General features: G+C 41.1%; 2 protein-coding genes across 2 annotated transcripts; both read left to right on the forward strand.

The window, feature by feature from the left end:
- Positions 1 to 4,958: 4,958 nt before the first annotated feature.
- Positions 4,959 to 17,732, forward strand: LOC119728994 (carboxypeptidase D-like). Its single transcript, XM_038201471.1, has 8 exons — positions 4,959 to 5,335; positions 6,742 to 6,842; positions 7,738 to 7,910; positions 8,296 to 8,480; positions 9,418 to 9,612; positions 15,264 to 15,416; positions 16,183 to 16,337; positions 16,788 to 17,732. The coding sequence occupies exons 1-8, from the start codon at positions 5,092 to 5,094 to the stop codon at positions 16,959 to 16,961; spliced, it is 1,380 nt and encodes a 459-aa protein (XP_038057399.1). The 5' UTR covers positions 4,959 to 5,091; the 3' UTR covers positions 16,962 to 17,732.
- Positions 17,733 to 19,146: 1,414 nt separating this feature from the next.
- Positions 19,147 to 27,223, forward strand: LOC119728995 (cell wall integrity and stress response component 3-like). Its single transcript, XM_038201474.1, has 8 exons — positions 19,147 to 19,499; positions 21,316 to 21,447; positions 22,226 to 22,390; positions 23,663 to 23,944; positions 24,203 to 24,595; positions 24,815 to 25,138; positions 25,322 to 25,400; positions 25,852 to 27,223. Exons 1-8 carry the CDS (start codon positions 19,418 to 19,420, stop codon positions 26,345 to 26,347), a joined length of 1,953 nt encoding a protein of 650 aa, XP_038057402.1. The 5' UTR covers positions 19,147 to 19,417; the 3' UTR covers positions 26,348 to 27,223.
- Positions 27,224 to 27,535: the final 312 nt, after the last annotated feature.

Below are 27,535 nucleotides of genomic sequence, written 5' to 3' on the forward strand. Positions count from 1 at the left end.
AAAATGACAGCATGGCAGAAAGAATTCACAGGGACTTTATTGCTATCTTCAAACCAAGTATGCTTTTCAACAATAATATCGTCAGTTACTTTTTTGATAGCTGCAAATGATATACTCTACCTTTAAACTCAGTTATTTGGTACATTCTGGGTGTACGTGTTATTAATTTGTGAAAGTATTCAGGAAGACAGGGTTAAGTGGATTTAAAATTCACTGAGTGCAATGAAAATGTTGAAAACAATTTGTTTTTTTCTGTTACGGAAATAGGTTTTTAAAACCCAATCGTAAAATCAAGTTAGGCTATTGAAACTCATCTGAATGTTAAGATGCCAAATTCTATACCCTTGTTAGTGATTTGTTATATTTTGTTGTTTTCAACAGTATTAGTTTCAACAGTATCTGTAATAGCAGTGTACCAAGGAAGGAAAATACTGTTACTAACTAGTTAACTTGGCTAACTACCAAACTAGTTACCTAGTTAACAAACAAGTTAAATAAGTTAACTATTGATATATTTGCAGAACCTTTTATAGGAAGTTGTACACATTTTTCCTCAAAGAAGTGTTTGTCAGTATTTACTGGATATTGTTTTTGAATGAGATTCTAACTAGTTAACAAACTAGTTAACTAGGTTTATAATCATTGATATATTCACAAAACCTTTTATAGGAAGTGTGTACAAATATTTCCTCAGAGAAGTGCTTTTCAGTACTTACTGGGACCACTGGGTATTGTTTTTGAATGAGATTCAAACTAGTTATCAAACTAGTCAACTAGGTTTATAGACATTGGTATATTCACAGAACCTTTTATAGGAAGTATGTAGAAATATTTTCCAAAAGAAATGCTTGCCAGTATTTATCACCTATCATTTTTGAATGAGGTTCGTGTTGGTTTTGTCGTGGTAGATAAATTTTTACCATTATTTATATAGAATTAATATATTTATTTATTGAGCTCTGTGGAGTTGGAGTTTTGAAGATATTATTGAAAGTACCTTCAAATGAGTTGTAAGTGGTTGTGCATTTTATACTGAATAGACGCTTTATGGAGGCATTGTGAGGAATGTGTACTCTGCAGGGTGAGTAAAAAAAACACCCAAAACGGCATCCTCAATTTTTGAAGAAGTTCTGCATGTTGCGCGTTCATGATCTAGGATGTGAAATCCCAAGTTATAAGCTTTCTTTTCAGATTCAATGAAATCGCCGATGTACTTTTCCAGTTACGGAATTTTAAACACAAACACAGTTTTATAAGTTTGCCCACGGATCGCAATAAAGCAAATATATTTCAGCAAAACGAAGACCATTCACATATCAAAAATACATCAGAACTCTCTCATAAACCATGATAACTGGCACATATCATAACCTTTATTTAAAAACCTGCTGCTTCCAATGTTAAAACAACATGCTTTATAATGTCAAGAGTTGATAGTCTTGCCCTGCCTTCTACTTGGCTACCCCGGAGACTTATGGGATTATTCAGATATCATTTCATGATACGACATGGTTTCATTTTACCGAAATATCACGTACCTTAATTTAACCCTGGCCCCCTAGTACTTCCTCAGGACTTCCCTGCTAAATCAACCCGAGTCCAACCGGACTTTCCTGCTCAATCCACTGTGCCTCATTTTCAGTTGTCTGCTGAATCCAATGTAGCCCCATAAATGTGGCCAATTTGCTGGACTACCTCCGTAAACATAGGCCACACATCCACATGTACATAAAACGTGTCGCACTTTGCCAAATTTTGATTTTCATATTTAGGCTTAGTCTGTACGTTTTTTTTTGCTTTAGAAGCATACTCACCCTCTTTATAGGTTAATCAGACAGTGCTGCCTTTTTCAGATGTCTAATTTTTGTGAAATTTCATGTTGAAATTTTGATACGCAAACGTGTGTAAATGAATCTGGAAATTTCACGAAAAATTTATTTTTTATAATGCGGTTCAGTTGCCTGCTGAATCCAACATCTTGCATGAGGAATGTACACAAGGGGTTTACTGCTCAATATAACAGGCTCCATCGGGTATATGATATAGCTGGATCCTGTTGGATTCAGCAGGGTTGGGGTCAAATGTGATCTGTGGACAAATGTCTAAAAAGTGTTTGTGTTCAAAAGTCCATACCTGGAAAAGTACATGAGTGATTTGAATGATTCTTGTACTAAAAGAAAGCTTATGAATGGCCTTTAATATCCTAGATCTGGAAAGCGCTACATGCAGGACCGCCTTACAAAATAGGGGGCGCCATTTAGGTTTCCCTTTTTTTTTACTCGCCCTGTCACATTAACAACTTTGGTAAATACATGTACATTTCTGATGATCACTTTATCTTTCAATTACTCAAAAATCAGTTAGCTTTGTTACTCCCAGTTTGATACTTAACTTTTTGTGATCACTGACAATCCTTTGTAAGATGTAATTGTGTAAAGTTGTAAAATGCACCATACCAAGTAGCAGCATTGATAAGTATTTGATAAAGTGTAATAGATAACGTAACCACATGGATTGTCCATTGAACAACAAAATTGTGTTCTCTTATTATTGCAGTTTTACACATAAACTTAAAATATTTTCCGTTAAAGGGAATATACAACATTTGCAAACATCGAAAAATAAAACTACCAAGTTTTTACGAAATACCTTACTAGGATGTTGGTAAATGACAGTCTTAAGCATCCTGTAAAATTATGGCACCTGGTGTTAAGTCATTTTCAAGAAAATTGTATTTTTGTATACATTTCCAACGGTAGTCGGCCGACCACCGTTGGAAAAACCTAACTATTTTTCAACTACTGCTCCAACTTTACTACACTTTTTACAGTCCAAATTTTGTTTGCTATTGGTTACATGTTCATGAACGGGTGCAGGCCAGCTAGACTGGTTCCCTTACCTTACAATTTTCCGGCATTTATAAATTGATCCATTTTATCTTTAGTGGAGTCAAGGAACCAGACTACTTGAACATTTTTGTTTTTCTTAGTTTTTCCAGCTTTTTCGAACACAAAACTTCAAACATGTCAGTGTAACAATATTTGATCTATTATACCAACCCCTCAAATAGTTCATTTCTGAAAATTACAGCAAAAGCCAATGATGTACATTCCCTTTTAAGCAGACATACGAAATTAGGCCAAAAACTCAACAACAGCACTTTTCAGTAAATATCACCCAAGTACTGTTCGGTTGGTACTAATCATGTGCAATTTTGAACTACAGTATTAATCCACATTTGAGTTTGTTTCAATATTCATAGACGTAATTTATCGCAAAGAGGTAAAGTGACTGACATTATTTTAGCTTGTAGATATTTATTCAGCTGTAAATGCAAGAGGTTTAACAGTACTTAGAATTATGTGTGTTCAGTTGGTATTCGATCTGAAATTTATGAGCAATATAAGTCTATTGACTTGACAGTGGTTGTGAGTAGAAATGTGTTGAACTGTTTAATCTACAAGAGTCTTAGTGCAATAAACAAATTCCCCCAGATAGGGAGTTGACTGTCAATATCTTGCGAGGATTTTTTTAAGCTCTGGCAGGAGCTTCCACATGTCGCTTGCTGGTCGGTCGGACGGTCCGTCTGTCTGTCTGTCCCCGAAAATTGACCAAAATACGGTGTTCCATATGTGCCATCGGCGTCACATTTTTCGGCGTTGTATTTTTCAGCTCTGGCAGGAATCATTGTGATCGATTTCATGTAAGACTTTCATGCAAGACTTCTTGCAACACGGCCAGAGCTTATTGTGCGCTCGCTTTTTTTTTTAAAGTCAAGCGGGAACTCGAGAAGCAATTTGAGGGATATTGGCCCACTGCATGAAGACACAGAGTATCTGTTCATGTGAATCACGGAGGGAAAATTCCCGAGGCAGGATTTTTTTTCCTGGATTACAAATTTATAGGTGAGGGAAAATAGAAGCCGCGGCATCTTCGGACCATTTCATTCACGGAAATTATCCAATTTTTTACCAAGATGAAGTGATTTGTAAAGTTATGTTGCTACCAGCGGGATGTCGCGCTTGGCGCGGCACCCGCTAGCAGGGTGGAGTCATAATGTTTACTTTGACCTCAATTTGCATGTTGACCCCAAAGTGGGCGTGGTAAGCCTTGGTGAAGCTATTTTGCCATATTTGTTATCATTAACGATATGTTTACGTAATAGCGTTACGTTTTGGAGTGTTTTCATAGAGGTAATGTAATATTTAATAATTCAAAGTTTGAAAGAAACAAATTTGCTCAAAAAGCAAAATCGGGACATTATATACAACCACGGAGCTTCATGTTTTAACTAAGCCTCCCCATTGACCCTTGCATTTTGTGTTACCGCGAACTTCTTAGGCCTTTTTACAAAAAAAAGTGACACATAGACATGACACAGACAGCGTAGCTTTGATGCTGTAATTTCCTCGATCTAGAACGGTCACGTGTAAAGTTTTGGAAAAACGAATTGCGACATCACTAGTTGGGCCTACGTCGCTGAAAACGCAATAAGTATGTAGATATCGGTGCGCGAATAAACTTCCTTGCACCCGATGTCACAACTAGGGTAAGGGCAAATCGCGGCTCAAGTTGAGGTATACGCATGAGTGATGCAGTCAACAAATGATTTTCCAAATTAGGGCCCTACACATGTATTTTTCCCCTTGAGAAGTTGCAGGGCGTTATATTGACAGCAGAGCAAACAGACAACGTACTCGGTCAACTTTTCGTGTTTGATCACGTTCCAAACGTCCCATTGACATGGGCGTGTCCAGTTGTATACTAGGATCAACAACAAAAAGTTTCAGCGCGCACTCGGCAACCGCCGCCTGTCCAACCATTATTCTTGATCCTATAACTTAAGATTAAAGGCAAATATTGTAAAAAAGATGAGTAATGTTTACACAAAGTGCAATGAATAATGCAGATTTTACGATCTATTGATTTGCCCACCCGGCACCCACACACTAGCACCGTCAACCTTTGTACCCGTACTTTAATAGTGCAGTGATAGGCTTTATACGTCTTTGACAAAAACTTCACAACAACCGAAGTGATCATGACTCGCTGATACATGTATTACATTGTGCATCATCGGAATCTACACGCATGAACGCCCAACCGGGAACTACACATAAAACTAACGTTATAGTTTCCTCGTTCAAAAAACACCTTGTCACGATGGCCACCGTTCACTGTTTGTTGCTGTTGGCACTCGTCCCGTTTGCTACGGCAGTGCCCCAAATTCAGCACGAATATCATAACTATGAGCAGCTGACGTCGCTGATGAGTTCACTAGCCGACGCGTACCCGAGCAAAACCCATCTGTACAGCATCGGTACTTCGGTTCAAAGTGAGTAAATACACGGACCGTACATCCGATAGTGTCTCTTGATGTCTACTCAGTTTGTGTGTATATAAACTGATGTTTTCTTTTCGCCGGCAGCACGTGACAACACGAACAATCTTGTAAATAAGTCTGTGAGAAAGAACTAAAATTGCCTATTCGTCCACCAATTTATTTTAAAAAAGGTTTTAGAAGAAAGTCCCGAGTTGTGAATGTTTCCATGCATACAGTACGAAGAGTAGATAGGCCTACATGAGAAAAGCGTCTTTGGAATGTTGATTCGGTCCCTTTTACATGCATGGCGGCCTTTGTGTCAGTAATAACACATAACCAAACCCGATCAAGGACTACTATATGTTTTCGGTTGTGACTCGGTCTACTGCACCCTTTAAAGTTTACTTTTTATCCCTATCGTACGTGACTGTACCTTTACCCACATTCAATCCTACTATCTTTATGCGCCAATGCTACCGAATATAGATTAATCCAAGTAGCCAGCACGGTATTAATGTACACACACGAAGGCCCCTTCTGTGGCGAATGCATTGCCAGCTTTTAACTGCACCCATAGACCTTATAGACCTTACTACGCTTGGTTGGCAAACTGTATTTTTGCCAACCACGGCCTGCAAAACTATGGAAGGTCCAACACTGCGAAAATGAAGAAGAGTTATTACAGATAACCCAAATATTATTTGATACTTTGGAAATACAACATTGTCAACAAACATACAACATAATTTCTACACATGCCTTTTGACTATGTTTTGAAGGCGTTATGAGGACGTTTTCTGGAAAAATAATGGTCAACCCTGGCTTCAATTTATGCGCTTGCGGCAGTCCATATAAAATGGCGTCAATGTTTACAAACAAAAGAAAGGCCTATTCACGAAGAGGCCATGTTCGATCGTGTTCCCTGAATCTGTTTTGTAAATTGTAAACTGTTGAATGGAATGCTACCAGACTATTTTATGATTGGAGTTCGTTACAAGCCTCACTTTCATTTTTTTTTTTTATGTGGCTTAAAACATTAGGGTATGATAAATCACAAATTTTAAATTATTCATCAAAGCAGACTGGTATTACTTTAAAATGAACTTTATTTCTTTACTTTCATTTCTACTCGCACGTTCCAAAAATGAAGAGTTTGCCTCGCTTTCAATTCAATAATTATGGCCGACGGGTGATACAAAGTCTACGATGTATATCTGAACAATAGCTGGCTGGCGCAATGCTTTCCGCCATCGAAGGGGGCCTCCGTCGATTTACTTTTAACGTGCTCGGATTGGCCTATTCGCCAAACAGTTTTCTTTATAGAATAATTATCTAATTATTAGTTGAAAGCACTTTTTAAAATAGTTCAAAAAGACTTGATAACATTATTGACATTTTCCTGGCTATTGCTTTTTCAGATCGAGAACTCTGGGTAATGGCGATTTCTAACAGCAAACCCGACGACATCGTCCCCAGAAGACCCGATGTCAAATACGTTGGTAATATGCACGGGAACGAGGTAAATATTGGACAAATCCCCTGTTTGTAATTGACCTAAGACACAATGACGTCACGCCCAATGATAATACATGTGCGCTTTCCTGTGGGAGCCATTAATGGGGACGGTAGCCAATCGTGTCCCCACCTGGCTCCCATAGGAAAGCGCACATATAAACAAAACCGTGACGTCATTATTATATTAGGTCTATTCAATTGCTAATTCAATTGTTTCGCCTGGAATTCATCAATATCACACAGTGGGAGTTCAAGCAGAAGTTTTCGCATACTTTTTTGTCGTCAGTGGAAAAACCTTTCGAGACAACATAATCTGATAGATTATTATCAAACAATTCATCCATTTTTTTCGCATTTTACTCCAGTGGAAAGCTCATTTTGAAGTTCCAGTCTTGCCAAGTTTATACACGTTGTTGTTATTTTAGTAGTCCATGCCTTAAAAGATGGCGAACCTGTAGTGACGGGCCCGGTTCCCTATAAGAGAACAAAATCCACTTCTAATTTATTTGACTTTCCAAACTAGTTGGCGGCATTAAGACCATGCAGGTATGTCATACAAAAGAGGGCAGGGTTTCGATTTTTGGAGGGACATTTTGGGGTAAAATGACGATGACAACGACAAAACGCAACATGAAAATAAAGATGGCGATCACCGCGATGTACCGTGAACGCGCAATTAGGCGCGCTGAATCGCACGGCACCATGAGTACCAACCGTAAATCGTAATTTCAACTCAAGAAACTGTTCGAAATTACAATAAAAAAGTGTCATTAGAATTGAGAGAAGTCTGCTTTAGGTTGAAAAGGTAATTTTTGAATGGTTAAAAACACCATTCAATCTAAGTTGTCACTTTTTGTGACTGAGTTTTTATCCGGATTCACCCGTGGTTTCTCCACCAGGTTATAGGCAGAGAGGTCCTACTGCAGTTGATCGAACATCTCTTGGTGAACTCCGACAGTGACCCGGCAGTCAAGCAGCTGCTGGACGACACAAGGGTCCACGTGCTGCCCTCCATGAACCCGGACGGATTTGAAGTAGCTGTTGAAGGGGAGTGCACCGGCAACCTGGGCAGGTATGACGTCACGCCACGTCACACGATGAATAATTCATAAAATCGATACACTATTACCGATGACGACTAGCGCCATCTTGTGGCAGTGCATTTCTGTTGGCAGTTCCTTTTTGCACTTTGAAAAGATTAGAAAGGTATGGTAAGCCTATCAGTCTTTTCCCGTTCATCCAAACTAGCACAAACAACCTTTGCATTTGTTCCGATTTTTTTTTTCTTTTTTACTTTTCTTCCATAAACGTGTAGAGGTTTTGTTCTACATCCAAGTTTGGACACATTTTATTTGAACCTTCATATTGTTTTACAAACCTCATCAGCTTAGGACATGTATAAACAAAAATGAGCCTTTACTTTATGTTTTGATGACCCTTTTCCCCCATTTCCTTAGGGGTAATGCTAACGGACTCGACCTAAATCGTAATTTTCCGGACTTTTTTGAGCCCAACGACGAGGAGATTCAGCCCGAGACGAGAGCGATCATGGATTGGGTGCAGAGCAACCAGTTTGTCCTCTCCGCCAATCTGCACGGTGGCGCCCTTTTGGCCAACTACCCCTTCGACAACATGAAACCAGGTTGGTCAATAATGTGCCGGTGGTCTTTGTCAGTTTCGTGGTCAAGCTCGCAAGGACAGGACTCAGACCCACGACCTCGAAATCAAGGTTGTGGGAGGTCATAATGACCCAGTGTGGGATGTGCCTAAAGACCCCACCGTACCGCTTGGCTGCCCAATAATGTTGAAGTTTGATAAGCATTCTGAATTGTCAAATTAGATTTCAATCTCCGAAAAAAACCTGACCATTGCATAATCATGCTGGGCAAGTTGATGTAAGATCTCAGATTTCAACATTTGTTTTCTCTCTTTCATTTGTCCTCTGCGGTTTTAAATACAGGACGCTGCTGTTTACTGCTGTTTTAAATACAGGACGCAAAGCAAGTGTCCGAGGTCCCTAAAATGTTGGAGGCCCTGGGCCCCGCCCGGCCCGTGCATTAATCCTCTGCTGCCATACCAGTACAGAATGTCGTACCTGGCCAGTAAGCAAGAGGTCATGGGTTCGAGTTCGCTGGAGCATGCAAGCCAGAAACTTTTACTTCAAAAGATCTTGGACACAAGGGCGGATCTAGAACACAATTTTCTTTGGGGGCACCCAAAAAAATTTGGTCCCCCAAAGAGTGGGTCAAATTTTGTTTGGGAGGGGGATTCTAGATGCTCTGTGGTGCGATCTGAGGCAATTTCTGACCACTTTTACCAATTTTATTTTGGGAAAAAATGGTGGTGTACGCAGTGCCTGCCTTTATTGCGACGTCACTTTAAAAATGGGTTCGTTTTAGGGGCATTGGCCCCCGTTGGCCCACCCCCGGATCCGCCCTTGCTTGGACAATGCTCGTATAAATTACATTGCGAAGCCCATGCTGTAGGAAATCCGAGTCAAAAGTTGGAAACATTCGTCACGTCAGCCACAGGAACAGTTCTGATATAAACTCAGCTAAGTTATGATTTTCGATTGACAGAGGACAAGCCAGCAACTGGCGGTGCAGCCTACAGCGAGAGCCCGGATGACGCTTTCTTCCGAAAGATCTCATTGGCTTACTCCCTGAACCATCCCAGAATGCACCTGGTGGAGGAAAATCGGTGTTTCAGTAACGATAGCAACGATGGGTTCCCGGATGGAATCACCAACGGAGGGGAGTGGTATCTTGTCAAAGGTAAGATAGATAGTTTATCATTTTGAGGTTTTATCTGGCGAGTTTGAAAAGAAAAAAGGTGACGATGCCATGAACTCCGCGTTTGTGGACAAAGAGGGAGCTATTTGACTTCAATAACAATAAAAGCCTGTCAGTGAAAGTCGCTCGTTAACGCAAAATTGAAGGGGTGGGGTTGGGGTGTGGTGGGGGAGGTGGGGGGGGGGGTTGCTGGACATCATTTGACGTACGGGTGCGCTCTCCGATTTGATAGTACCGGACAACATCAAACCTTATGTGGTGCTATTTATGATGGCACATTTGCCTGAAAATTGCACAGTATTTACTTTTGACTAAACGGGGAATCTTTCCAAGATATTAATTTGATAGTCCGGCTGCCGACTCGAGGTTCTAAATGCCGACTGAAATAAATCTTCTTTATTAATATTGTACAAGTTTTGCCAACATAGGGAGTACAAACATATTATATCTTAATGATGCCTTAACGTCACCACCTCGCACAGTGTTCATCCAAAATATCTTAGACTCTACAGAATCTTAAATCGGTGAAACGCATCGGGGTCTTAAATAATAAAAATGTTCGAGAAACTGTAAGAACTATAAACATTTAGACAATTAGTTAAAATTAATTACAATGAAACTTGTTTTATAAATATTATTTAAACGTACGCTGTTTTGTGTATATCGTCCTACGAAAGTATATCAAACGGCAATCTCACTTTCTCTTCAGTTTGTTGCGTGTGCAAAGTTGAAGTGAAAGAAGTTCGCCATACATTGTTGTTTTTATTATTAGAAACTATTATCAACCAGCGAAGCTTTGTACATTGCATAAAACAGTCGAATCTGGAGTAATTAACATGGTTGCTATAAATTAACCTCTATTTTTTTTAATTTTTTTTTTATAATAAACTCCTTTTTCAAAATACAGTGGAAAATGATTTCCTAAAATTTGTCATCCTAAGATGACAGTGTCATCTTTCTGATGACACGTTTGCCGCGGCGTTACACTGTTAAAAATGTCTTCAGTGTCAACTGATATAATGACAATGTCTATTATGTGCACTGCAAAAACTGTAGTGTTAATTAATTTAACACCATTCGGTATCTATATAGGACAACACCAGTAAAATTTAACACCAGATGGTCCTATATAGATACCAATGGTGTACATTTAACACTCCAGGTTTCGCAGTGTACAGCGGTTATTTGCAAACTGCCGTCGTGTTATATTTGTTACACTGAAGTTGTTACTGTGCAAGACATTACAGAAGAAAATTTACATATAACTCGACGATGAAATTAATGTTATTATTGGTGAGTAAAAAAGGGAAACCCAAATGACGCCCCCTATTGGTTCTGCATGTAACCCGTTCAAGGTCTAGGATGTGAAAGCCCAAGTAATAAGCTTTCTTTTAGTAAAATAATCATTCTCATCGCTCATGTACTTTTATAGTTATGGACTTTTAAACACAAACACAGTTTTATCATTTTCTCCACGGATCACACTAAAGGTATTATTTCAGCAGAACAAAGACAATCCACATATCGAAAAAAACACGTCAGAACACTCTCATAACCATGATAACTGGCACTTATCATAACTTTTGTTTAAGCAGCTTCTGCTTCCGATGTTAAAACAACATGTTTAATGTCAAGAAATTATAGTCTTGCCCTGCCTTCTACTTGGCTACCTGGAGACTTGTGGGATTATTCTGATATCGTTTTCATGATACGACTTTCATTTTACTTAATTATCACGTACCTTAAATGTGATCCGTGGACACCATTTTAAAATTGTGTTTGTGTTCAAAATTCCATAACAGGAAAAGTACATGAGTGATTTGAATGATTCTTGTACTAAAAGAAGCAAGAAATTAGGGATTTCCTTTTTTTTTTTTTTACTCACCCTGTACATCGCACATTCTCACAGTTGTAAAATTAAGAGTAACAGAGTTTACTGCTGGGATTTTAGTGATTCTCCTCAAAGACAACAGGACTTCGTGTAAACTGTTGTAGGACTAGGACAACGTAATTGTTAATAGCACCGGTGTCATGCCAAAAAATGTCCGGTGCCCAATGGTGTCCGCTTAGCGTGCATCCTGTGACACGCTTGCGGTCAGCTCTCAAGACGTCACGAATGAAATAGTTTTCATCTAATTTTTCTTGTATAATTTCGTTTCAACTGTAACTTTTCTATCTGTTATAATTAAAACTGATTGAAGAATTTGTACTGAATTGATATTTCTGACATTTAAACCCACATTTGGGGGAGTAAAAATTTGTGTTTTCGTGCCAGGTCACCGACGCGTGTACGAATACGAGTGTAGACTAGATAGCGTGATAGTGGTCAATTTAGGAGTTATTCCGCTGGCTGCTAATTAATGGTTTCGCTCACAATTTTGAGCGTCGTTTTGCACAGTATTTGGCAAGAAAATTGACGAACAGTAGCGTAAGAACGGACTGAAATCCGTGCTGCAATGCATGACAGATCTCGGACACTATTTGGCACCGGACACAAGTGTCTTGCGTCTCAGATTGTACATGCTCACAGCGGACACTATTCATTTTGGCACTGGACAGCTTTTTGGCATGACACCGGTTTAATTGACTTCATAGAGACATAACCTGTATTTGGCGTCAGATACGCAGCCTCTTCTCCTCCAGCGTTTCTGGGCGGGGCCACCTTCGGTCCACCCCTCGGCTCGTCCCTCGATTCGTGCTGAGACAGTCGCCGATCATATACAGGTTTCGCCTCGGAGACTTGTTCGGCCTGATGACAGCGCTGCATGCCATTGAGAGGAATTTCAGTGTAGATGTGAAATTTGTCTTGCTCCGTTTGACGTGCTCCGGTCTCAAGACTTTGGATGGACCCGGTGGATCCACGATTTTGGGCGGGGACAGATCCTTGTTGACCCGGCATCGAAGTGTTTCTGTTCTTGAGTAGGTACATGACGATGCAGATGATGATCACTTGAAGGATTGCGATAGCCAGGATGCTGCCGATAATCGTCCACTGTCCAAGAGACTGCTCGCTGGTAACATACTCTGTTGAAGCTGCTACGGTCGTGCCTGACACTTTCCGGGTTGAGCGTAGTGTTCCTTGCTCCGTGGTCGCTGCTGCTGTTGAAGTTGCTTCGGTCGTGCCTGGAACTTTGCGGGTTGAGCGCAGTGTTCCTTGCTCCGTGGTCGCTGCTGCTGTTGAAGTTGCTACGGTCGTGCCTGAAACTTCCCGGGTTGAGCGCAGTGTTTCTTGCTCCGTGGTCGCTGCTGGAACCAAAACTAATTTGTACCAAGAGCTCATCTGCTCGCAGCTTGTGCTAAATGCGACCATACATCTTATTTGGTTCTCGTTGTCCGAGGCCGTGAGCGGAGAGATGATCAGTCGATTCGACGAAGTCGCGCGTCTGTCCGCAGTGGCGATTGAAACAGTCTGGTTCTCTGCATCCATCACGACCCATTCAAAGGTAGAGGCGTCTGGGTGAGGATCGATGTCGCAGACAAACTCGCCTTCGTCACCGACAACAAGATCTCGACTTTGATCGACTCTGATGGAAAGTTTCGGACAAACTGGTCGATCAGTCACAGTCAGTAGAGCGCTGTGGGAAATATCGTAGTCGGATCCAACTGCAATTCTGAATGCAAGGCAGAAATACTCTTTACGATCGTCCTCGGTGACATCGTTTATCACCAGTGTGTACGTCGTCGAGTCACCGCCATTTTCCAGACCGACCGAATATTTCTCAACATAGGCTCGATTCCGGAGTTTCGAGCAGGTGGATATTACCGAGCCATCCTCCCTGCCTTCTGACCGCTTCACCCATTTGATTCGGTCGTACGAACAGTTGACCGAATAGCTGGTTTGACAAGTGAATGTCGCAGTCCCTCCCACCAATACTCTCTGGGGCTGGGGATGAAGTCGAAAAGGATCAGCTCCCGATGCAAAAGAAGACGAAATCTGAAGCGAAATGAACACACAGAACACAAGAAACGATTGAGCCATTGTAGCTGCGCGTGGATCAAAAATGTAAAGATTCGAAGTTCATCGAGGGTCCTTTTATAATGAAATGCTCATCGAAACAAGATTGTTTTTATTTACATTAAACCAGATCGAAATTTCGTGGGAAAAGTGAAGTTTGAGACAGAGTTTTGATTCAAGAAATCACGTGATGCTGAAAGCTAGCCGTCTATTGGACTAGGATTCCGTGGTGTATTTTGTTTGTTAAAAAAGTGCATTGATTAGGCGAGTTTGCAAAACTAAGGCGAAACCTCGATTTTGCTCCATCCACTTTGTTTGTGTTTCGAAATTAGTCCGACTGAAAGTGAAGGATGTAGCCCAGCCCCACCGTAAAAGAGAATGGAACACTTTATACAATACCTGAATAAATCCCCGTCGTCTGATTGGTGGGTCGTTGATCACGTGTCATTGAATTATTCGTCCCAACGCACGGCCCGGCCGCACGGCAAAAATAGAGGTTCCATTGTATGGTCACACTTTTGGCCGCCCTGAACCAATCAGATGACGAGGATTTATTCAGGCGTTGTGTACAACAAAATAATGAATGTTTCACATTCGTCCAATGGAAAGATCAATTTCATGAGATGCCAGATGGAATGTTCCATTTCACCCGGCTTCACCTGGTGGAATGGAACATTCCCATTCCATCTGGCACCTGGTGATATTCTGACCACGAATGGGCAACATGCATTATTTGTATATTGTTGATCCTGGACAGGTGTCGTATTTATGTTATATAAGTATAATTTTGTTGAAAGTGAAAGTACATGTACATGAATAAGTCATGTGAATGGTTTCTCTTTGGTCCTTTAAACGGTACGGTGAGCGGGTTGAGAAAATAGCAAAACGGCAGAAATAAAAAAATATATGTGTATATTGTTATTTTAGTACCCGTTCATGTCTCTTTTTATTTAACGACACATATTCGGTTATGATCTTACTTTAAATCCATTTCATATTTTTATATTTCCTATTTTGAATATTTCCTAGTTTGAATAATTCGTGTATACTTTAAATCCTTTTACATTTGGTTCATTTCTTATTTTTCTTTGTAATTTTATGCTCATGGCCCCGTGGGAGATTGCATTATAATGTGAGCCGGCTACCCCGATTAAAGATCAAAAATAAATAAATAAATAAATAAATCAATCAATCAATCAATCAATGAATGAATAAATAAAGTCGAAAATAACACGAGGAAAGCAACATTAAATAAAGGTACAAATTCCTTTTAATCTCTGAGTTTTGGTGGGTTTTTCTGACTAGCTGATCTAAATTTAAACCGGTCTGTGTCACAAAAGTGTTCCTTTTTTGTAGTGAAGGGCCAGTGGCGTAGCCACGTGGGGGGGGGGGGGCTGGGGGAACGTTCCCCCCACACTTTCTGTACCCCCCCCCCCCCAGGTACCTGGCCCCACCAAAATACTGATAATGCTCCTTGTGCTTCTCTAACCAAAAAAGTTTTTTTTTGTAAGTTGTATTTTTCTCAGTGAAATCTGCAATAGGATTTTTGCGATAGTCCCCCCCCCCGGGATATTCTGATGCCCCCTTTGCCCCCCCCCCCTACAAAAATCCTAGCTTCGCCACTGTGAAGGACAAAACTCAACAAAGACTCTTCCTTTATCATTGTTTTTATTTCAAGGTGGTATGCAAGACTACAACTACATCTTTGCTGGCTGTCCAGAGATCACGTTGGAGATAGCCTGCTGCAAGTACCCGGCCGCGTCCACACTAAGCACACACTGGGACGAGAACCGGCCGGCCCTGCTGGCGTACCTCCAGCAGTCACACAGAGGTGGGTTCGGACTTCGGAGTTGAAAAGAAAGACATGATTGGAGGATAGGGATGGGGTTGGGGTTTGCTTGTTGCCAGTGTCTATTTTCCGAAGCAGCTTAATTTTCCTGTCATTTCTGACAACTACAAAAGTCACGAGTCAACTATGTGTTTGAAAGGGAATATACAACATTTGCTTTTGCAGTGTAATTTTTAGTGTGGGGGTAAGCGTTTTATAGGAAATATTGTTACACTGACCTGTTAAGATTGATATGTTCATAGATGCTAGGAAAACCAAGAAAAAAAAATTGTTCTTGTAGTCTGGTTTCCTGACCCTGCTTCAGATGAAACGGAGCAATTTATATAGACGTCGGGGAATTGTCAGGTCAGGGAACCAGACTAGCTGGCTTGCACCCGTTCACGGATGTGTATCGATTGCAAATGAAATGTGGACCTATTCACATTTGGTAAATTGGGGGCTGTATTAGAAAAAAGGTGATTTGTTTTCCAACAATGTTCAGCCGACCATCGTTGGAAATTTAGAACAAAAATTGCACTATTCTGAAAAATGACAGCACACCAGGTGCCAGGATTTCACAGGATGCTTGAGACTATTATTCACTTACAACCAAGTAAGGTATTTCATAATAATTTGACAGTTTAGTTATGCGAAATGTTGTATGTTGCCTTTAAGAATGTTGGGGTGGACGTAGGAGTTTTAGAAACGTTGGAAATAAGAATTTGCAAGGTCTATTTTTGAGCACACTTGCTCTGCGTCTGAATAACAGGTGTGAAGGGGGTCGTCAGAGACCGGTACTCAAGTGAGCCAGTAGAGGGGGCCCTTGTATCAATCGTAGGGCAGGCGAGCCCGCCGAATCCTGCGTCTACTACGAAAATGGGCGAGTACTGGAAACTGCTGCTGAACGGAACTTACGAAGTACAGGTAAGAGTTGTCCAAGCGCTACCTCATGGACGTGTCTCAAATCCCGACTGTGTCTCCGTCTCCGGCTTCCGGCACGCAGTTTGGCAATGGAGTCGGAACGGAGACAATGCCGGGGTTTGAGGAACGGCCGATGTCTCACCCGGATAAATAGTCAGAAAAAAGGGAAAATTGCGTCTTTGTCCCCTCCAATATGGGGTAAACTTAAATGGCCATCTGTAGCCCATATCTTTGTGACTTCAAAAATCTAAAAAAGAATTGTTTAAATGACGAGTCTCGCTTTTGTTGCCGGCTAAGACAAAACAAATTAGTAAAACCTATTTGATTAAAAAAGTAAAACCTATTTTGTATTTACCAAAATGTACTCACACTAGCACTGTACCCTCCTATTTCAAAAAAAGGTTTATACCTGTATAAACTTTAACAAATATTTTCGTCATTTTCATCTCGTAGATATCGAAGCCTGGTTACACGACAGAGTCCAAGTCAGTCACGGTGCTCGATAGTGTGGACCCCGGTGACGTCGTCATTCTTGATGTCCTTCTCAATGCAGCTAGTCTGGGTGCAAGTCCCTCTGGCGTCGTCATGGCAACGCTGCTCGTGGCTGGAAAATTGAGTCTCTTTTGAAAAAGAGCGGGGATTTGAATGAAGGTGTCTTCCATTTCTTGAAGAAATTAATGTAGGCGTATACCTTAATAAAATATTAGCTGACAAAAAAAATTATCAAAGAAATCTGTAATCAAATAAATAAGTTTCGTTGCACAATGGTATATTTCCTATGCCTGCATTTTGTAAATGCTGTAATTGTTTTTAGTTCAGAAGTTATCGACTATGCAAATAACTGACCATTTTTAACTTATTACTATTTCATGGAATTACGGGTCGGAATACACATTTTGATGAAATAGAAAAATAATATTTTTTTCATCTCAGTCACTATCATTAGAGATGCTAATTATTTCAATATAGTTTTTATGAAAGAAGTGCTGCAATGATTAAATAGTAGATAATAATTTGTTATTGAATGAAATTCCGTTTTTCTTTAAAAGCAATCCTAAAAGTACGACGTACGAATATATTGAAATATAAAATAATGATTTAATAATGATTTGACTTATGTATTGTAGTTTTGAACTTATAGGAGTAATATTTAATGCCATAACTATGCATTGGCCATCATTTAAACCCCAAATCGGTTGTGCTGACGTCATTGTGACGATGTCGTTGAAGATTGTGGCTTCAAAACTTGAATAATAGTTTACAATAATAGTTCAATTAAAGTAGGGAAATCCAGATTTGATCTTACTTCGTATATTAAACAAACTCTTTGGGATTTGGGAGAATAAAACATAAATGATGGGGGCAGGTGAAGCCACCGGAAGTGTTTCGAAAACTCAATTGCAGCTGTTTGCAGAGCTTAGGTTGTCAGGGTAATTGTTTCGTTTGGAATTCTGTTCCTGTTTTGTGGTTGTCATGGTAGTTACCCCCATGGGCGTCGCGAAGGGGGGGGGGGGAGGTCTCAGCATCCATCTCGTACCCAAAGTCATAAACTTGTGCTTTGTAAATTGGGGACTTGCGGGTTCGACTCTGTAGCCACAATGATCGCACGTTTTTAAACAGTTGTTACTGTGTTATTTTATTGGTGAAAAGATAACGGTGAACTACGCCGAGGATTTCCAAATCACGGGTTCGTTACAAATTCGGCTTCATCCTTGGCTCCACAATAATTTCAAACCATGTAGGCCTAATGCTAAAACCAAATGACGTTATTGGCCTATACTCTTAACGTTGGCTTTAAAACAGTTATACACGTAGTTTCTTGCATGTCAAATATGGACCTTTTTTGGCCAGAGTCTCTCAAGCCAGGGTTCCAAATTAAGATCTCCTTAAGCCGAAGCTTAAGATGAACCCACGGTTAGGAAAAATCGATAATATGCATGTACCCCCTCCCCACACTGCTCCATCACTGGCTAGGTTCCAGCATAACTACGTCAATACACCGGACGGATGTTGTTGATTATTCCACCACAACGTGGGCCTCACACCCCCACACTACAGATGACACTCCTGCCCCAATGATCACAATATATACAAGGATGCCCATAAGTTTGTTAAAATGTGAACGCATGAAGAAAATAGAGCCTTTTCGTTCATTTAAAAACAGGACTTTGTGAGAGTGGGTTTTTTTTTTGGCATACAACAACAGCGTTGGGCTTGTGTTGTTTGAATTCACGTGATTTCTCATGCAAGTTCCAGAGGTTCCACTTGTTTTGAAACGTAGTCTTCGGAGTCCATTATGTGTTGTTTAATTAAAAAAAAAACCCAAAAAACAACCTTGCAGATATAGATTCGGTCGCGAAAATACTGTTCAAAAGGCCAAGCCTGTATTGCGCAAACTATAGTCACATAGAGCACTCTTTGCTGTGGTTAAGAGACCAAATAGTGCTCAATCGCAAAAACATCCACTTCAACAATACAGATTTTTGAATAGAGTCACAAAAGCGAGTCGTCCACAAAATGTACACCAAGGACATAAAAACCATACATTTTAAACTTTTGTTTCAAATCTACACCCCTGTACTTTTGTGGTCACACCACGAAATATTATTTTCCCCTATATTTTCCCCGGGTCTTCTTTTTATATTATGGCGGTCAACGACTCGGAACCCGTAAAGAGCACGAAGGATGTTCATTTGTGCATGTGACACAGAAAAGGTACGACCTACACACAGTTATTTGCCCAGTGCTGGTCAGTGACTCAACCTTAATATTTTGCATAAGAAAAGCCGTTTTATGCAGTATTAACCATACACTATGTGCATTACCCACTATACTTTATGAACCGTCCAAGCGTGCACGCACTTTCTATTTGCGTTTCTTGCTGAATTCGTTGACTCATGGGAGACATGACAAACAAAATATAGTCTGTCTGCCTGAAAACCGACGGCATAAGTTGGGTAGACCATTAAGGGTTTGCAGTAAACTTCGATGTAAAGAGTACATTTACGAGAAGGGGTGAAGAAAGTACGAGGATTTAAACAGGATACTGTGTCATCAGTCATAGTTTTTATTACACGGACGAGATGGAGATAAGATGTCGTTGCTGTTTCTTACTATTGGTGTTATCCGTGGAAGTGTCATCACAAGACCCTATTGAGTTGACAGGTAAGTTTTGTTATTTCACGTCGTAGCCCCATAAATGTGGCCAATTTACTGGACTACCTTCGTAAATAAAGGCAACACTTCCACCATGTACAAAAACATGTCGAACTTTGTCAAACTTTGATTTTCACATTTAGGCTTAGTTTGTAGTTTATTTTTGCTTTAGAAGCATACTCACCCTCTTTATAGGCTAATCGGAAAGTGCTGCCGTTTTCACATGTCTAGTTTTCGTGAAATTTCCAGATTCGTTTGCACACGTTTGCATATCCAAATTTCAACATGAAATTTCCCGAAAATTAGACATCTGAAAAAGGCAGCACTTTCTGATAAGCCTAAAAAGTCTTTAAAGAGGGTGAATATGCTTCTAAAGCAAACATAAACTACAAACTAAGCCTAAATGTGAAAATCAAAATTTGACAAAGTTCGACATGTTTTTGTACATGGTGGAAGTGTGTCCTTTATTTATGGAGGTAGTCCAGTAAATTGGCCACATTTATGGGGCTAGGCTCACACAGCATATTTTGAAATAATTGGGAAGAAAGTACAAGTTAAAATCTTGGCCATTATTGGGGAATCCACAAAACATCGCTTTGGCTTTCCCTATGGATCGTTTCGGTAATATGCCAGTTTCTTTGCTCAATTTCTGTGTTTGAATTTGATTAATTCGGGTGCCGTCCGGAGTAGGGGGGGGGGGGGGGGGTTCGGAGCTGGGGCAAAGTTTACCTGGCTCATATTTATTACATTGCTTCTTGGTCAATGAAAGGTTGGAATTTAGCAAACAAACAAAATCTTAAATTGGGGAACATTTCAATATGGTGCCTTTGTCTAAAATGTCCCCAAAATAATGTTCAAACAAATTTGAAAATTAGGCATCATATAGTTTGTTATCAGTATAGGGCTAGAAACGAATTTCAAACTCGCCTCATTTCAGTAAAAAAATATATGAATGAACATAAAGGCCTGACACAAGGGCACAGCCACTAGAAGAGTGAACCTAAATTATTATGTCTAAAGCACAATAAGCTTAGGGCCATCTTTAAATTTTTCGAAATCGTCATCCATTGCCCACAACTGAGTCATTAATATTAAGGCGAGGAATGCACGTAATCCCGTTCTTAAACATGACTTTCTTTACAAACAACAGTCCCTGCAATTACAGAACATTGTGTATAATTATTGAAAGGCAACGACCCGTAGCGTAGGGATAGACATGTTTCACAATCACCAATCTATACAATAGTACACGGTCATATCACAATATCTGCTGTAACCTTCTACACCTACGCGTAAAGACGTCTTACGAAATCGTTCTTGAAAATCTTTTGTGTCTGTCAGTTGAAGCATGGAGGAAGGAACTCTCGAAAACCTCAAAGTACGTGGCTACAAGTAATCCTTTCAATGTACGTTAATCGATGTGAATGAGGAAAATTCCATGGTCAAAACTCATAGCTTTGCTCAGAATTTCAGCTATTGAGGATCTTCTTCGGAATTATAACATACAATGAAGACAAAAGACTGGCATTTTTATCGATTTCTCATTGTGATGACTTGATTTATGACTTGAGTGCTTTTTTTGGCTTGAAGTATAGGAACCAGACAATACTAAATTAATAAATAGTTTTAATATGCAGTTTTACTGCCCTGGCGATTTTTTTTTCTATCGGGATGAAAATTTGAAATCCTTTTGTTTGGAATAAACATGTTCGGAAATGCCAGAATCCTGAATTTACGGTCTTTGCTGTGACGAGTTCAACAAGAATTTGAACTTGCAGCCCAAGTCACTACGTGTTCATCGTTTGGTGAATGGTTTTCTTTACAGATGTCCGCTTGTACACAGAGGGCGGGCTTCTCTTTGGCGGCGCTGTGGAGGTGCGCACGCCCAACGGCTGGGAGCGAGTTTGCTACGACGGCTTCGACTCGCAAATGGCCGATGTCGTCTGTCACAAGCGAGGTACGTTCAACACGACTGTGATCCCGCCTATAATAGCTTGCTCAAGTGCAATTTTTGTCTTGCCGAGAAAGCAAACTTTGTATAGCAAAGCAAACCATCATTCATTGACACCCATTTCCCAGAAAAAAAGAGACTTTAAATAATTTCCCCTACCGTGAAATTAAAAGATCGTAGATTGTTTATAGAAATAGCCATGCCCTTTTATGGCAAGGACAATTCAACCACAGAGAGCTGTCATACCGTCTGCAAAGAAACTTTTCATTTTAAGGCTTGGCCAGTGCTCCCACTTTCCAAAATTGAATTTCCTTTGATTGACATATTTTTTTCTCCTGAAATTTCCTTGGAATTTTCTTGGGTTCTTTTCTGAATTTTTTATCTCTAACAGTGTAATTTGATATCACCTTGGTAATAACAAAATAATATTTCTTACTTGTTCCTAAGTTTCTAAGTTTCGCAGAGAAAAGTTTGGCTACGTCCTCTTTATCTGTACTCGCTATGCAGACAGCGGCTTCGGCTCTTTCGCGCGCGTGTGCTGGCCATGAACGCGGCCCTCGAGCCGTAGTGTCGACCCCTGTTCCGTAGAGGTTCCAAAAATAGCTAAGATTTTGTTTGGACACAAAAGTATTATCTTTTTAAAAATATTTTCTTGATTTTTCCTTATATTTTGCAATTTCTTTGAAGAAATGTTTTCAGATTTTGGATTTTCCTTAACATTTCCTTAAATTTTTCATTTGTACGATATAATTGATTATTATATTTTCTTTTTTTTCGTTTGAAGATTTCGATGAGGGTGCTATGGCCGTCCGATCATCAGCCAGCCTCGGGATAGAAGTCAACCCACTACCTTCGTTGGCGTGTCAGTTCACCACGGCAGACGGCGAGGAAGTAGTGCAGTGCGAGTACGCATCGACCTGCTCAGATCACGTGGTCGTCATTTGTAATTGTAAGTTTTTGCTGGTACACCACCATGACGGTGCTATCCAAAAGCGCCGGTGCCCTAACTGTGATCCATCTCTTCCACAGAATATTGTTTAGTAAACGCAAAGCATTGTGGGCACTTTACCACCATGTTTTATCTTGAATACAGTGCGCAGTCGCCATGCGCCCGTGCGCGGAGGAGTTGACCTCAGGTCAAGGGTTAAAAAGAACTTATCCAATGAGAGCTCACGGTAATCAGTTGTCACCAGTATCCATAGAAACAGCGATTAAATACGAGCGAACTGTGCGTCAAGAAAAATCTCGTTTACGGTGATTCTTGAAATGTTTTTGATCATACTTATTTCGTTTTATGGCGTCATGAGACATCTTGGCTCAGTTATTAGGACATTGGTGGTTTTTATTTCTGGGAATGAAATCAAGGATTCTATAAAATCACGGCGCGCCTGTTATATAGCGCGAAAATGGCTGTGGGTGATGAAGAAATGTGGTTCCTTTTTGAAAGGTAATTTAGAAGGAAGGAAACAACTTTACACAAACTATATTCTGGTGAAACCCCACACAAAACATTTTTTTATTACATGTACTATAAAACCCAATCCACAGTTGACCATGGCAGTTGGTTGTTTCCTCAAGAAAACTCGGTCACGGAAGTGGAAGGCGAGAGGAACGTATTCCAAATTTCCAATCAATAAACATCAACTGGACAAAAAAAAATACAGGGTGGATAAAAAACCCGAAACCGAGATATTAATGCTAACTGGAACAGAAGTAGGGCACATGTGAATCAAAGGGAGATATCCTCTGTTAGGGTTGAATCTCCTCTTTAAAATGACACCCTGATCATGTCATTACATTCACGGTTGACTGAGCAGTGACCAATTTCATGAAAGGGTCTATAGAGAATTGCGCCACTTTTCATGGTGAAATCTCTTTTTTTCCCCACCTGCCTTGATTGGCAACCATAGCCTTTCACTCTGTGACAAATGACACCACAAAAACCACAATTGAAAAGTGGCGCAATTCTCTATAAAATAGACCCTTTCATAAAATTGGTTACTGCTCAGTCAAACGTGAATGTAATGACATGATCAGGGTGTCATTTTAAAGAGGAGATTCAACCCTAACGGAAGATATCTCCCTTTGATTCACACGTGCCCTACTTCTGTTCCAATTAGCAATAATATCTCGGTTTCGGTTTTTTTTTATCCACCCTGTATATACTGAAACATTTACACGTTCAAAGTCTTTCGGTTTTTGTAAATTTGGAATTTCCTAGATCCCGGCTACCTGGGCTGCTACCCTCACACCAGGACCAACCCTGCCCTGGACGAGGCCTCCTTCGCCTTCGCCAACATGACCGTCCAGCTCTGCCTGTCGCTCTGCCGCCAGCGGGGCTACCCTCACGCCGGGGTGGCGTTCGGTCAGGAGTGCTACTGCGAGGCACAGGGAGTGGATGGCCTGGCGTCCGAGAGACTCGGCAACGAGGAATGCTTCTTACCCTGCGTGGGGGATCCGCTGCAGATCTGTGGCGGAGGGAAGGCGGTCGGGATTTATGATAGTAAGTAATCATTTCTTTCACCGGCATAATCTGTGTAGTCAAGTGCATTCCACATAATAATTTCCCTATTTTGTTTAAGATGTACATTTTGTTTGTATATCTGCGCAGAGGTACATGCCGTATGTAAAACAGTACAGATGCAGCAATTCCAAACTTTATCTTACTTTGACGAGCCACTGCACAAATCCAAATCAACAAGAAAAATGAGGACATCAATAGATTTCACGATTTATTTTGTGATTTTCTTTTGTTCTTCAGGTCGACTAGGATCGTGCAATAGCATCTACACGGATGTAGAGGGCGCTATAGCCACGCCGGGTTTTCCCGACAAATATTCAAATGACGAACAGTGCACGTGGACGGTCCGAGTTGATAACGCGGCCAACATCACGGTGCAGCTGAGGGCCGTGGTGCTGGCTCAGGGAGACAGGGTGGGCGTAGCCGCTCCTCAAGCCGCCGAACTCGTCGCCTTCACGGGAGGCGCGAACCCGTCCAACATTGGCTTCGAGTCGACCAGCCACATCCTGGATGCACGGCTCGAGTTCACGTTTACCGGGGGCGAGGTCACGGTGACCTTCAACTCCACGCTGACGTCACTCGGAGCTCAGGGAGTCGTCATAACGTTTTGGTCGTCGATAGGGCCGCCTACAGGTGAGCCATGCACATCGACATTTGTCTTGCGAAAAATGTAATCCATGGGTGCACTCAAGATGGCGCCCGCTGTGTCGCTTAGCAACGATAGTTGCTGGTATTGTTCGCTGGTTCACGTGCACTTATATCACACTACAAGCTTTTACTAAAGGAGCTGTTCGTTTTGCCATTACGAATTTGACATTCGATCTTCACAAAGTATTTTATCTTTTGACATAGATCGATCAATGCAAATAAATATGACACAGCCAGCCTCGACCGTGACGTCACACACAGTGCCCAAAACCACCACGGCGGGCCCAACCACCACCACCACTACCACCACCACCACTACCACCACCACCTCCCCAGAATCGATGACGTCACGAGCATTGCCAACGACGTCATCGTTCTCGCCCACGGTTGCAACTGACGACGACGACAACGCAACAACTGCAACAGCGGCGATCGCTCCCAACACTGCCACCGTTGATGGCGCACTACCCACCCCGAGATCGGTTACCATGGTGAATGGAGGTGGTTCACGGGAAGCGCCATCTATTGGTGAGTGTCATGAAATAGATCTCAAAATACTATACCAGGGTCTGTGAATGTTCAGGCCACGTCAGAATCTATAATCTGTCGCTTCTGTCCAGGTCTTCGACACTTATATTGGGAACAAGCTGACAAACTTTATGTTCATAGTAATTTTAGACAATAATATTCATATTAATTTTATGTACACAGCTGTTATCGTAGCTATCGCAGTTGGCATTATTCTGATCCTGTTGCTGTTTCTGACTGTTGCGGTTCTGTTTACAACGAGGTAGGCGATTATATGAGTTTTTATTAATACAAAAAGAGTAAAGTCTGTCATGAGCCAATGTGGCTCATCGGGCCGGCGTTTATCTCCAGTTTCAGTGGCATGAAACGACTGAGAATTTTTCTACTCCCCCTGGATGGGATGCTAGTCCATCGTAAGTTACTCCCCAGCTAATGCCGGTGCCCATTACTCCTGGGTGGAGAGAAGTGGCTTGCCCAAGGACACAACATATGACAGGCCTACATGTGTTTATATTTTGGATAAGTTCACTGAAAATTAACCAATACCACGTGGAAGTAAGTGATAAGTAAGATTGGTAGGCGATAATTGACCGAGCAATGACTGAATTTCAAAATAAAAACTAATTAATCCAATCCCCGATATTTAAATAACCTAAAAGTAACAAATCATAATTAAATACTGTTTGGTTTTCTTCCTGTCTTCGTCCTTCAAGTCACAAACACGATCGCAAGAGGAACAGACGTCATAACCACAACGTTCACGTGAACGCCGCCTACGCCATGTCGAACGATAACGACGGGCAGACGGACTCCGGCATCTTCGACCCGGGCTACGAGAACGCGGACCTGGGAGAACCCATCTACCTCTCCATCCGCAATGACCATAGGGCTAGGGCCGACTTGAAGTCAGCCTACTACGGCGGCTCGGACCAAGAGCAGGACAGCGACCATTCTTTGTCCCGAACTGCAAGTGTTAAGACCACCAAGACAGACGTAGACCACGATTACCAGAGTGTATATAGGCTCTCGCGGAGTAATACCGAGAGTTCGTATATCTCCATTTACCCCGACAGCAAGAGGTCTACTTTCATTGGCGGAAGGGTGTCACCGATCCAGGGGTCATCAGGCACTCAGTGTGAAGTGGCGGAGGACGGCTACATGGTGCCGACGCCCAAGAACTCCACGCAAATTCAACAGACGAAATTATGAAGAGTTTCGGACGAACAGCAGGGAAAAGATGATGATATCTTTGACGGTTAAGGACAATTGTGAAGATGATCACAATATGATGACCGAAACGTCAGTTCGAATCCAAACTGTGCTCTTTTAAAAACGTACATCTCGTGACATAATCGTGTGGGTATGCATACAGTGCGCATTGCACTTGTTGACCCGTACCACGCCGAAAGATACTGTATGGGCTCCGTGCGCCAACAAAGAGGGCACCCTTTTACATAGCAACGATGTCCCATGGGCGGGACATTTAGTTGGTTGACGCGCACCGTTCCTTGTGTGTGACCACGTACAGTACACCAGAGGATTTGTACTAACACGCAGTGGTACGGTAGCGCGTCGCGGCAAAATTGCAGTCAGGGAAGATGGCGTCGGTCGGTCGACCCCACCTGTACTTTCTTTGCCGGTGAGGGGGTACTTGTGAACGGAGCGGATGTTATTTTGGCAAACCTCATTTCAGAGCCACATTATAATATTTCGTGAGATGTCTGCATATTGTTTTCGAATAGAAAGGCTGGCCCATTTTTAATTTTTTTTTATTCTGTTTAATTTTGTTTTAATTTTTTTTTTTTAGATGCTTTAGAACGTTAACTTAGCTATGCATACGCAATCGGGAACGACACGTGCTGGCGAAAATGTCCATTTAAGAAGTGAACTTTATTTTAGCTCAATGTACTTTTCTTGAAATAGCAAACGTTTGAATTTTTAAATTCCTTTTTAATCGTACAAATAGATAATTAGTGATAATATTAATGCAGGCAGGAACTGCAGGTAACGGTGAAAAAAATTGTTAAGGTGAAATTTCTATTGTACATTTTGTGTGTGATGTACATTATATTAATGTATGGACATGCACATAACGATATTATGTTTCTGTGGGTTTATTTGTGTTCATTAAGTTTGAGTGTCCCAATGCTCCTTGCAATATTATTGCTTTGTACAGGGCGAGTCAAAAAAAGCGAACCCAAAAGTCGGGACTATTGTTTTGGTGAAATTCTGTATGCAGCAATTTTAAAACCTCGAATATGAAAGCCCAATTCATAAGCTTTCTTTTAGTACAAGAATTATTCAAATCACTCATGTACTTTTCAAGTTACTGAATTTTAAGCACAACCGCCGTTTTAAAATTCTGTCCACGGATCACAAAAAAAGTGTGCGTTCTTT

The sequence above is a fragment of the Patiria miniata genome, unplaced genomic scaffold (assembly GCF_015706575.1).
Source record: "Patiria miniata isolate m_02_andy unplaced genomic scaffold, ASM1570657v1 HiC_scaffold_20, whole genome shotgun sequence".
Classification (NCBI taxonomy): domain Eukaryota; kingdom Metazoa; phylum Echinodermata; class Asteroidea; order Valvatida; family Asterinidae; genus Patiria; species Patiria miniata.

What these genes read in the sequence shown, in the direction of transcription:
- LOC119728994 (XM_038201471.1), top strand. Translation starts at nt 5,092, where the DNA reads ATGAACGCCCAACCGGGAACTACACATAAAACTAACGTTATAGTTTCC. An exon ending in CATCGGTACTTCGGTTCAAA is followed by an intron (nt 5,336 to 6,741) that starts GTGAGTAAATAC and finishes TTGCTTTTTCAG; the next exon opens with ATCGAGAACTCTGGGTAATG. An exon ending in ACGGAACTTACGAAGTACAG is followed by an intron (nt 16,338 to 16,787) that starts GTAAGAGTTGTC and finishes TTCATCTCGTAG; the next exon opens with ATATCGAAGCCTGGTTACAC.
- LOC119728995 (XM_038201474.1), top strand. Translation starts at nt 19,418, where the DNA reads ATGGAGATAAGATGTCGTTGCTGTTTCTTACTATTGGTGTTATCCGTG. An exon ending in GGCGGTCGGGATTTATGATA is followed by an intron (nt 23,945 to 24,202) that starts GTAAGTAATCAT and finishes TTTGTTCTTCAG; the next exon opens with GTCGACTAGGATCGTGCAAT. An exon ending in ACGGGAAGCGCCATCTATTG is followed by an intron (nt 25,139 to 25,321) that starts GTGAGTGTCATG and finishes TTATGTACACAG; the next exon opens with CTGTTATCGTAGCTATCGCA.